Here is an 11265-nt window from a genome sequence, read left to right on the forward strand (position 1 = left end):
TGTGTGTGCACCCTAACCTGCTCCCACCCACCCCCTCAGCGCCCTGACTGACCAGCATCCACAGAGCACTCGCTGGCCCTGCAGCCAGGGCTTAAAATGCCACCCAGCACACACTTCAGAAAATTACAGAGGGGATAAGGGAACAAAGAAAAGTCTGGGAAGGTAATAATTAACCACTTACTGAGTTTAAAGCCATCCTGATTTTATCAGCAGCATCAGGTAATGGCAGAGATTTGGGACGTTTAAGATGACCTAGAAGAAAGAACGATAAGACTGTGTTATTTCCATACCGGTTCGTTTTTAGGAGACACACGGAGAAAGAACTAACTAGAAGACGTTCTAGATGAGTTAGCTCTCTCCGGAACAAAGGGCAGTTTTCCCATTCACCTTGGCCTTCACCTTCGCCGGCCTCTTCCCCATACAGCGCACGCGCAAGGAGCTTGGTGCTCGCCTGCCTTAGCTCCGGGGCTGGTTGTAAGTAACACGGCTCTCGCGGTCGGAGACGTCCCCCAGGCTGCCTCTGGTCGCAGGCACAGGAAGCATGCAAAGGTGACTCACTGACCCTCACGTTCAGGGGAGGTTAAGGGGGGGGCAAAGACCGGGGGTCAACTCATGGCACTGCCACTCCCTGGCGGCGGCATCAGGCCAGTGCCTGCACCTCTCTGAATCTGGGACAGAAATGGATGTGGAAGTGGGCACGGTCCCATTCGGGTGAGGATTTAAGGAGGGGGTCCAGGGGAGCCACAGCAGGCCCTGAGACGCCCCCTGGCTCGCTCCTGCAGACGGTCCACGGGGAGGAAGGGGTGGGCACCCACTGTGAACAGGTGGCCCAGAACTTAGTACCAGATGGAGGCCACACCTAACTTTCTAAATAAGCCATATGCAATCTCCCACTTCTTAACAAACACCTGGGGAAAAAATTCCATACAACACATCCACACACACCCGTTTCTTCACATACTACCCCAAATCCAGAAAAGAAAAACATTTCAGAACTAATTTTGACAGTTTCTAAGGTTTGCAGTAAAATCTGTTTGCAGATGTTTGTGAACAGTTAACAGTAATTTCTAGAAAAACCATCAGCACGGAATGCCTCCATTCTGGCATCACTCTTTCCCTCTTAAGCGCATGTGAAGGGCTTCTCTCTGCCCCTCCCTGCTGTCCTGGAATGACCAAAGAATACTTCAAGAAATAGCCTTCCAGATCCTGCATCCACACAAGACCACATTCCCAACGAGAAAGCTCTGGGCTTCACACCACCTGTAAAGCCCCCAGCACACAGTAGTTGCCCAAACGGCAGCAGGCAGTGCGGTGGCTAAGCCCATGGCCTCTGGGACCTGTGGACTGGGGCACGTCAGTTAATGTTCCCGTGCCCCAGTGGTCTCAACTGCAAAAGGCGATTAAGAGTGGCACCCACTACAGGGTTGTTGGGGTGTGAAATGAGTTGGTACCAATGTAGCTCTCAGTGCCTGGCATACGGTAAGTGCTGCCTCTGTTTTTGTTAAATAAAAGTGATTATAGGGGCAGCGCCTGGGTGGCTCAGTCATTAAGCGTCTGCCTTCAGCTCTGGTCATGATCCCGGGGTCCTGGGATCGAGCCCCACGTCAGGCTCCCTGCTCCGCGGGAAGCCTCCTTCTCCCTCTGCCACTCCCCCTGCTTGTGTTCCCTCTCTCGCTGTGTCTCTGTCAAATAAATAAATAAAAATCTTAAAAGAAAAAAGTAATTATAAAACTGATAGATGTTGCTTCCAGCGGGCAAGGGGGAAAGCGACCGATATGAGGCATTTGCAGGTTTGCAGATTTCCTCTGGTATTTCTCCCAAAGTCCCAAGTCCATCAGCTCTGAAAAGCTGGTGGAGCTAAATGCAATAGAACCAGCCCCAGCCCACTTACTGCCTTCTATGCCCGGAGCACAATTATTAGTAGACTTGTTAAACTAAAAACAAACAAAAACAAAAACCCGCCAAAAAAAAAAAAAAAAAAAACATTAACTTGCTATAAATAAAAATGCCAGTATGGCTTTTTAGTCTTGGGAAGCCTCCAATGAACAGGTCACAATAAAAATGCACCAGGTCATTTATTTACTTTTCACGTAAAGCTAAAACGCAAGAACGAGGGGGCGCCTGGGTGGCTCAGTCGGTTGAGCGCCCAACTGTCAATCTCAGCTCAGGTCTTGGTCTCAGGGTCGTGAGTTCAAGCCCCGTGTCAGGCTCTATGCTGGGCGTGACGCCTCCGTAATAAAAAAAAAAAAAAAAAAAGTAAGAAAATACAAGGAGGAGTTCATATTGATAGCTTTGGGATTTTTTTTTAAAAAGATTTTATTTATCTATTTGACAGAGAGAGACACAGCGAGAGAGGGAACACAAGCAGGGGGAGTGGGAGAGGGAGAAGCAGGCTTCCCTCGGAGCAGGGAGCCCGATGTGGGGCTCGATCCCAGGACCCTGGGATCATGACCCGAGCCGAAGGCAGACGCTTAACGAACTGAGCCACCCAGGCGCTCCAGCTTTGAGATTTTTTTTAATTTAAGTAAAAGGTCAACACCTTTCTGGGTACAAGGAAAGTAAACTGTCCAATATACAGGTGGGAGGATCATCATCATGTAAGCCTTTAAATGGTGTGATCCTCACCTACTAATAAACCTGTCCTACGTCTGCTCCTCAGATACATCAAGACAGTACCCCACTCTACGCTGGTCCACGCGGGGCACAAAATCGCAGCACGCCGCTGAGTGGGACGCAGCACGTCCGAAGCGTCCTGCCTGAGCATCCTCAGGCCTCTGAGCTATCTCACCAGTTCTAGGTTTGGGTGCAGTTTCAGGAAATGAGAATTCGATCCCCCTGGCGGCGTGCCCAGTTTAAGAGCCCTCTGAAAGGAACGATCAGCCAGCCCTCGAAATCCACACTTCCTATCCATTCGTGATCCCTAACAGCGAGAGACCAGGAAGCCAGGGGAGAAAGGAGCGCAGGCGGCCAAGGCCACGAACGGTCCAGTAAAAGCCACAGGACCCCGAAGTAATCACAGGATAATCCTATCTCGTCCAGAGTTCCCACGGCCCGCAAAACCTGAGCCAGAAACGCCCAGTGTGCCCAGATGGGCTCCCGCGGACTTTGGAACAGAAGACAGGAGTGGTGCTCAGCCTGTAATTTTTCTGGCCGAAAAGCAGGGAAGGACAAGTGCCTCCCTCTGGAACTGGATCTGCAAGAGCCACCATCTTCCAACATGACCAGAAGCCACACTGGGTCCATTCATGTTCAAAACAGGCATTTACATAAATAACGTTGTACGCCCAAAAAACACACAAAACCAAGCAAAACACACAGACACAAAACCACAGGCATCTCCGCAGTGACATGCATCTCTGCCACTGGGTTTTGAACAGAACAAGACAGCCGAGGGAGTGAGAGACGACACGGTCTCTCAAATGCTCTTTCCTGTCACTCAGAGGACACAGATGATTGTCCTTGATTCCGGAAAGCCAGCCTTAACAACTCATTCTTGCAAGTGACAAAAGAGCAAATATGTGACAAAGTTCCTTGTCCCTCCTTGTCCTCGGCCGGCTCCCAAGCCAACACGGACAAAGTGGCCCACTTGAGTCACACAACACAACACAACACAACACAACACAACACAACACAACACATCCCGGGAGTTTCGGTCACTCCGTGCTCTTTTCCGAGAGCTGAGTCATCCCCGAGCACCTGCCCGACCACAGCTCAAGCAGGACCGTGCCAGGACCGTGCGGTGGAGTCCTGCCTGCGCCATGGCGTGACGAAGCCATTTCCAAACACAAGAGTCTTTTCTTTGGGGATCTCAGAAAGCATTTCCTGGAGAAACATTTTGAAAACCAGCAAATCAATGCAAATGAGACCAATCACAGAGATTCGAACTCCCACCCAGGGGGCCCCCTGGGGTCTTCCTTATAACGGAGTCCCTGCCTGCTGAGCTCACCGCACACCTTTCAAGCATTTGCTACTGTGTGGAGCCCCACTGGGCGCCTTTAAGACGCCGGGGATGAGGTGTGACTGACAAGGGATGAGGTGTGACAGGATGACAAAGCCCCACCATCCTTGACCCTTGTACCTCTCCTTCAAACTCCAAAGCAAGCAACACCAATAGACACTCCGTATCCAATAAACAGATGGTCACTGAGAGCCCCCTAATGTCTCAACCACCGCATAAAATGACATCATCCAAAACGATGTTCTCGTGTCCTGTCGCGGATACAAAGCCCAGTTCGATGCCAGTTATGGGCCAGTGGAGGGTTTAAGCAACAGTGAAGATGGACGGACGAAAGGCCTGCACAGTGATTCACATGGGAATGAGAGACAGACACAGAGACAGAGACAGTATCTCAGGTGAGGCACTGCCTGCATCTTTCACGTTTCTTTTTCTATGAATGCCTCATTGTCCCGGTGTGATTGCAAACTTTTTAGGGCAGGAATTGGGTCGGGCCCTTTTTTCTTGCTTGCTTGCTTTCAAGCTAAGCTCTGTAGCAGACAAGAAAGTGTTCGATATTTTTCGAGTTCCAGAGGCCAAAATGAGTACGATGGAATCTGAGAGCGAGCGAGCAGGCTGGGAAGCCCGCACCTGGACAAAACCGGCCTCCAAGGTGAGGACGTGGGTGACCTCACAGATGCAGGTGAACAACACTGACTGCATACCTAATGTGACAGGCTGGCTGGAGAGGTGCCCAGGTCCCTCCGGGAGGGAGGAGCCTCGCGGCTGTGCAAGGGCCACGGCTAAGGGTTCAAGACCTCGTCCAAGCTCATCTGTGGAATGAGATAATCAATAAATAGGGTTGTTTCGAGGACCGAGTGTGTCTGTTTCTAGCACCGTGGCCAACACACACGATGGGCACACGATAATAACACCATGACGGCAACTAAGGTTTACCTGCTAGGACGGAAGGGGCGGTTATGTGCAAAATAGATTTTTTTTTTTTAACATTTTATTTATTTGACAGACTGAGACACAGCGAGAGAGGGAACACAAGCAGGCTTCCCGCGGAGCAGGAAGCCCGATGCGGGGCTTGATCCCAGGACCCTGGGACCATGACCTGAGCCGAAGGCAGGCACGGCACTTCACCCAGGTGCTTTCTTATCCTATCTCTGCACCCTCGGCCCCCTGCACACGCGCCCCGGTGATGCCTCATAGCTGAGCGCGCCATCTACATCGACAAACTGCCTGGAGTTTTCACCCAGAGCAAGCCCTATCGTCCTCCTGCACTCACCTCTACAAACCTGTCTTTCCTTTTTTTTTTTTTTTAAAGATTTTTTTCATTGATTTGGGGGAGGGGGGGGGGGTCAGAGAGAGGAGGAGTGGCGGGGGGGGGGTGGGCAGAGGGAGAGGGAGAAGCAGGCTCCCCTCTGAGCAGGGAGCCCACACAGGACTCAATCCCAGGACCCTGAGATCATGACTCAAGACAGACGTTTCACCAACTGAGCCACCCAGGGGCCCCTACAAGTGTGTCTTTGAGCCACCTTCCCCCTTCCCTGTTCACAATCCAAGTAACTGCCCACCTCCCCACCAGAAAATCAGTGTCTGCTTCCTCCTCGATGCCTCTAAGGCTGACCATGACATTTCCACATGTCCTGGGTCCTCTGCTCCCGACCACTGTCCAGTGGCCAGGACAGACCAAGTCCTAGGCTGGCTCTTCTCCTTTCTGACCTCAAGCTTTGCCTCTAGGTTGTCCCCCGAAACTGCCTGTTTGATCAGCCAAACCCTTTGCGACTCCCCAGGATTCTACATGTAGCTGGGGCCACAATGGTCAGCGGCACAGAGCGTACGAGTCCCCCTCCTCCACAGCCAGGCCCACTACTCCTGGAGGCTTGCAAGCCAGGGCTCCCTGAGATGGCCTTTAGGGTCTCCAGTACCAAGCCAGGATGGGACTCACGTGATGCCCTTGCACCCCATCCCCAGGGGCCACCAACATGTCCTGGGGCAGACCCAACGTCAGGGGGTCCCTGCAGCTGCCCTGGAAAGGGGGGCAAGGAAAAGCAGGAAAGGCTCAGCAGTTGTGGGAAGCGGGATGACCGCAGGAGATCCTGAGCAGTGGGAGTAAGCAGAGGTGGGAAAGTGTGCAGACCCCTAGTGCCTCTCCAGATCCCCCCCTTCACCCTCCTCACCAGCAGGCCAGCTTCTAATCCTGAAGTACCCAAAACTGACCGGCCACTAAACTGACCCAGTCAATTTCCTTTCCATTTCCTGCTCCCATTACCAAGGCTTGGACTTCACTCCCAGGCCCCCAAACCTGAGATTTTTCTGGAGGGCTTAGAAAAATAGAGAACTGAGCTCTACTGTCAGTCTGATGCCACGACTGGAACCGGGGCAGTGACCCCATATGATCACAAAGCTCTCCCGGGACTCCTGCCACAGGGTTTGGGTGGGAAAGAGTGAGGGCCACCAGCCTGGGCTCCTGGTGTTCACTTCCTGGGAGGCCCGCATGTGTCTGGGCTGCATTGTCTACCGGACATTTTGACCCGAGTCTCATTCCTCATTGCCCCATTAGCCGGGGAGCTCGGCCCTCTGCACTGCCCCACCGAGGAGTCCCAGACACTCCAGCCCAGCTCACTCTGGAAGATTCAGCACAATGCCCAGGTGGGGCTGTGGGCAGGGGGAACCAGCCCGGCCCGCCAGCAAGCCCCTGCTGCATGAGGAATCCTTCCTTGGGCCCTATTCTCAGCTGCCGTGGCCTTCCACACTGGTACCTGTGACATTCCAATCTCCTGGAAGAGGCAGTCACAGAACCGGCCAGAGCCCTGCAGAGCCAGATGGCCAGGCTTCAGCCCCACGGCTCCCCACGGGTTACAGGACCTTGGGCAAGCACCTTGCCTCTCTGCCTCAGTTAACTCACAGTAAAGTGAAGGATGTTATAAAGAGTTTGGAATGACACCTGACAGGAAGAAAGTGCCTCATCCATGTTTGCTGTTATTATAATACCAACGTGGCCACATTTTCTCCTACAATTCCGGTGAGCAGCCAAGGGTGCGAGGCCCAAGCTCCAAGCCCTGTCCAGGGCTCCGGCAACAGCACAAACTTGGTCGGAGAAGGGTGACCTTGGGAATGCTTAAGAGGAAAGTTGCTTGATGGACTTGTTGAGGCGAAGAGCAAAGGCCCATGCTGCCCACCCGTTGATATTTAAAAACAAAAAACAAGGGCGCCTGGGTGGCTCAGTTGGTTAAGCGACTGCCTTCGGCTCAGGTCATATCCTGGAGTCCCGGGATCGAGTCCCGCATCGGGCTCCCTGCTCAGCAGGGAGTCTGTTCTCCCTCTGACCCTCCCCCCTCTCATGCTCTCTCTCTCTCTCTCTCTCTCTCTCTCAAATAAATAAATAAAATCTTTAACAAAAAAACAAAACAAAAACAGAGGAAAGTGTTGAATGACGGACCTTCAGGCACAAGCCCCCCCACTGAGGGGACTCCCCCAACTAGGGAGCTTAGCCTTTGCTTGCTTGGTGCTGCCCTTGCCTTTACAGATAACCCCAACCTCCCGTTAAGGTCTGCTGTGCTGGGGGGAGGGAGGAAGGCCTCACCTCTACAAAAGCTGGGAAAACGGAAACAACTCCCCTTCACTGGGCCCACCAGGCTCCCCTCACCTGGCTCAGCAGGGGCCGCCTGGGAGCCTGGGCTGCTCTGTGGGTGCCTGCGCCCCCTAGGTTCCCCGGGCCTGGGTCATCTCTGCCCACATTCCTAGTGCCCCCCCCCCCCCCCCCCCCCCCCCGCGGCCCCGGTCCCCCCCCCCCCCCCTCCTCCCCCCCCCCCCCCCCGGCTTCAGGGGAGGCTGGTGCCAGCCTCACTTCCTGAAAAACCTTCCCCGACCTCCGAGGCTAAGTCAACAAGCCTCCGCTCACTTTGGGCTTCCTAAAACGCCTTGAATTCCGCTTGGCAGCCTTTGTAATTTTCCATGATTCGGGTGACGGCTCCATGACCCAAGATCAGCGTGCCCTCTGGGCGCCCCCATTCTAGTCCCAGGACCCCCGCACCAGTTGGAATCCAGGAGTGCGCAGTGTCAGAGCCGAGCCCTGGGTGACGCCTGACCACCAGGTGGACCTTGGGCCGGGAGCCACTAGGATTCCTCTTGACCAGGCCTGCCACCTGTGCGCTGGAAAAAGGATTCGGGCTTCGCAATTCTGGGCCACCACGCTGTGCCCTCAGGGCTCCGGGCACCCAAGTGCCCTCTGAGGCGGGGACGCCCGAACTTCGGGCCCGTAAGGCAATGCTCCCGCAGGGCCCGTGGGGCGGCGGGCAGGACGTCCACTGCCAGGCTGGTGCGCTCCACCGCGCGGCCACTCTCCAGAGTCCCGCTGCACCGCGTGCGGTGGACGGAAGCGCCCAGGGGCCGGCCTTGTCCCCGGCAGGGAGCGCGCGCCCGGGGCCAGGACAGCTCCTCCCCGGCGGGCTCCCACGGACCCCCGGTGCCCAGGCGGCCTGGCTCTGGTCGCCGCCGCCGGGGTCCGGGCTGCCGACAGCCCCTCCCCGGGACCGCCGAGCCGTTCGCGCCTCGCCCGGGGGCCCTCGGGGAGCTTTCCCCGCCGCGCCCGCCGTATCGCTCCCAGAATCTCAGCGAGTTTCCAGTTTCTCCCCACCTCGGGAGGGAACCAAGAAGCAGGAGTTCAGGTAACACTCCGAGGCCGCAGAGATTTTCCCGAAACAAAGAAACGGATAGACAACTCTCTGCCCTCCTTGTCCCCCAAAAGAAAAGGAGCACCCCTGCTCCCCAGCCCCGGGCCGCAGGAGGCAGGGGGTCCAAGAGCCGACTCTGGCCAAGGGGGCCGACCCCGAGGCACCCTCTGCTCCGACCACTGAGCCAGGGACTCGGAGCAACGTGCCCGGGCGGCGCGAAGCCAACGCAGTGGCCCGGGAGCCTCCGCGCGGCGCACCAAGGGGTCCCAGGCGCGCCACACCCGCCAACTGCACCGCGGGCCCTCGGCCCTGCCCGGCCCGGAGCGTCCCGCCGGCGGGAGGACTCACCTGCTGCGCTCGCGCGGCTCACACCCGGCCTCACGTCCAGCCGCCGCCACCCAGCGCGGGGGGCGCTTGGGTTGTCCCCCGGCGCCCAGATCCTTCCTTTCGCGCCCGGGACCCGCACCCCAGACTCGGCACGGAGAACCGGCAGCGCGCGCGGCTTACCTGCCGGGCTCCTGGGCCCGGCGCTCTCCGCCCCTTGCCCTTCCTCCTCTCCCTCCACCTCCTCCGCCTCCTGCGGAGCTCGTCTTCCTCTGCCCGGCGCCCAACTCCCCGACACTCCCCGGCTCTCGCTTTAATTCCGGGAGGCGGTGTCCGAGTGCCCAGGGCGACACCCCTAAACGCGGTCCCGGGTCACCTCCGGCACGGGACTGGCGGGTGCCGCGGCCCCGCGCGGGGCGGGTCCGGGCGGGGGCGGCGGAGGAGGAGTTTCCCCCAGGGAAGGCCCGAGAAGCGCTCCGGGCTCAGGCCGGCTGGGGGGGGGGGGGGGGGAAAGCCCTTGAAGCCCCGGGACTTCGTCCCGCCCCCCCCCCTCCCCCCCCACCCCACCCCCGCGGGCAATGTAGGGCCGGTAGGAGCTTGTCTCCCTCCCCTCGTCCCCTGGACCGCTCCTGTTGTGAGCGCTTCGAATTGGGATGAAGAAAGGGAATTCTGGGGAGCACTGATTGGGTCCCCGCGTGAGCCCCAGGAGCTGCTGCTCCCCCTGAGCTCCTGGACCCGAGAGCCAGCCCCCGAGGACCCCTGGCCCAGGCACCAGCGCCGAGGACACAGGGCTATGCGCCGAGGACCCTCCAGCCTGCCTGGGCCAGCCTTTCTTTGCCTTCAGCTTCCAAGTGCCCCCCCCCACCCTCTCGAAGCCCCCAGGAGTGGCGAGAGGTCTTCCCATGCACCTCAGGCAAGGGACGCGGGAGTAGAAAGAGAGTGAGATAAACCTTAGTCCAGAAAGTATGGCTTTTCCCTGTCCTTCAGAAGCTCTTCGCAGTGCTGTTTGCAAAACACAAAGCAACCTGGATTGCTCTCCAATAAAGCGGAAGACGAAAACCTAATTCATTCCAAATCACATGCCTCTTTGGCCTGGGAGCGGGACTTCCCTAGTAAATTCTTCCCTCCCACACTGTCCTTGGGCTCCCATGCCTAGATCCACAAAGGGAACCATCCCGAATATGCCGGGACCCACCCATCTCCCATACTTTACGGGTGTCCAGGTCATCCCAAGTAGAAGACATTCCGGGACCAGGTACAGCAGATAGATCAGACTGTGTCCTCCTGGCAAGTCACTTATTTCTGTTCTGAATGGTGTGCTTGGAGCTGTCTAGGAATGACACCACTGTTCCACCAGACCCCTGACGTCCACATTCACACCAGGTGGCTTGTGTGTCTCTATATTCAGCCCTCTTCTGCAGGTTACTCTATCAACGTGCATTTCTCCTTCTCTTGACAGCTTCATGGAATTTTTGTTGGCGTATACACACCTCCCTGGAGCCTACTATCAGCCTGGGTAGCCCACTTGACCTCAGCGCTAGGGGTAGGCATGTATCCAGTCTCTGGCTCAGCAGCTTAATCTCATTCCCTGCCAGAATTGCCACTTCAGGGATGAACAAACAACCCGCTTATGGCCAGTGAGATGTGGGGCTTAGGGGAGGAGGTTTGGGGGTTTTCTCACTCTTTTAAGGGAACTTGCAGAGACCCACTTCCTTGTTCTTGGAGGGAGAAGCGAGTAGTCTCAGGAATTATTGATCACCGTCTTTCCATTACCAGGAAGCCAGCTCCAGATAAAGAAAGCTCCTCCATCAAAAATGACAGCATAGAGAAGACTAGAAACCCAGTTCTTCCTGGCATCACTGAACCACTGAATCAAATCAACTCTGGGGGTGCCTGGGTGGCTCATTCGTTGAGTGTCTGCCTTCGGCTCAGGTCATGATCCCAGGGTCCTGGGATGGAGCCCGGCGTCGGGCTCCCTCCTCGGCGGGAAGCCTGCTTCTCCCTCTCCCACTCCCCCTGCTTGTGTTCCCTCTCTCGCTGTGTCTCTCTGTCAAATAAATAAATCTTTAAAAAAAAACCAAAAAAACAAATCGACTCTGAAGTCAAGCCCACATTACCACTTCTTTCATGAATACAAGTGGAAAATCAGAATTGCTTACCAAGGGGAGTAGCTGTGATACAATGAAAACAAAATACTATTATTATATGCTAAAAATCGGCAACAGAGTTCTGTTCATATGGCAGAATAGGTATCCTGAAATAATGCTCACACTACAAAACAACCGACAAAGCTGGCTAGAGGGTATATTATTAATGTCCTTT

At 55.9% G+C, this 11265-nt stretch overlaps 1 protein-coding gene and 1 long non-coding RNA gene across 3 annotated transcripts in view; one reads left to right on the plus strand and one right to left on the minus strand.

Annotated features, from left to right (window-relative positions):
• TMPRSS2 (transmembrane serine protease 2) overlaps positions 1 to 9357 on the minus strand; it is a 35096-nt gene extending 25739 nt beyond the window's left edge. The window contains exons 1-2 of one of the 2 annotated variants that reach the window (XM_073887053.1): positions 8968 to 9357; positions 182 to 252 (exon numbers count right to left, since the gene is read on the minus strand). In XM_073887053.1, the coding sequence (XP_073743154.1) occupies positions 182 to 196 (15 nt within the window). In that variant the 5' untranslated portion in view covers positions 197 to 252; positions 8968 to 9357. The remainder of the gene's footprint in view (positions 1 to 181; positions 253 to 8967) is intronic. The other variant, XM_025863512.2, reaches the window with a different exon arrangement.
• On the plus strand, positions 8402 to 10986 carry LOC141371524 (uncharacterized). The gene is made up of 3 exons (XR_012376534.1): positions 8402 to 8613; positions 10403 to 10486; positions 10720 to 10986. It is a non-coding gene; the product is annotated as an uncharacterized lncRNA (long non-coding RNA).
• The last annotated feature ends 279 nt before the right edge of the window (positions 10987 to 11265 follow it).

Source organism: Callorhinus ursinus, unplaced genomic scaffold, assembly GCF_003265705.2.
Source record: "Callorhinus ursinus isolate GAN/ISIS: 27379988/994484 unplaced genomic scaffold, GSC_fseal_2.0 scaffold75, whole genome shotgun sequence".
Taxonomy (NCBI): domain Eukaryota; kingdom Metazoa; phylum Chordata; class Mammalia; order Carnivora; family Otariidae; genus Callorhinus; species Callorhinus ursinus.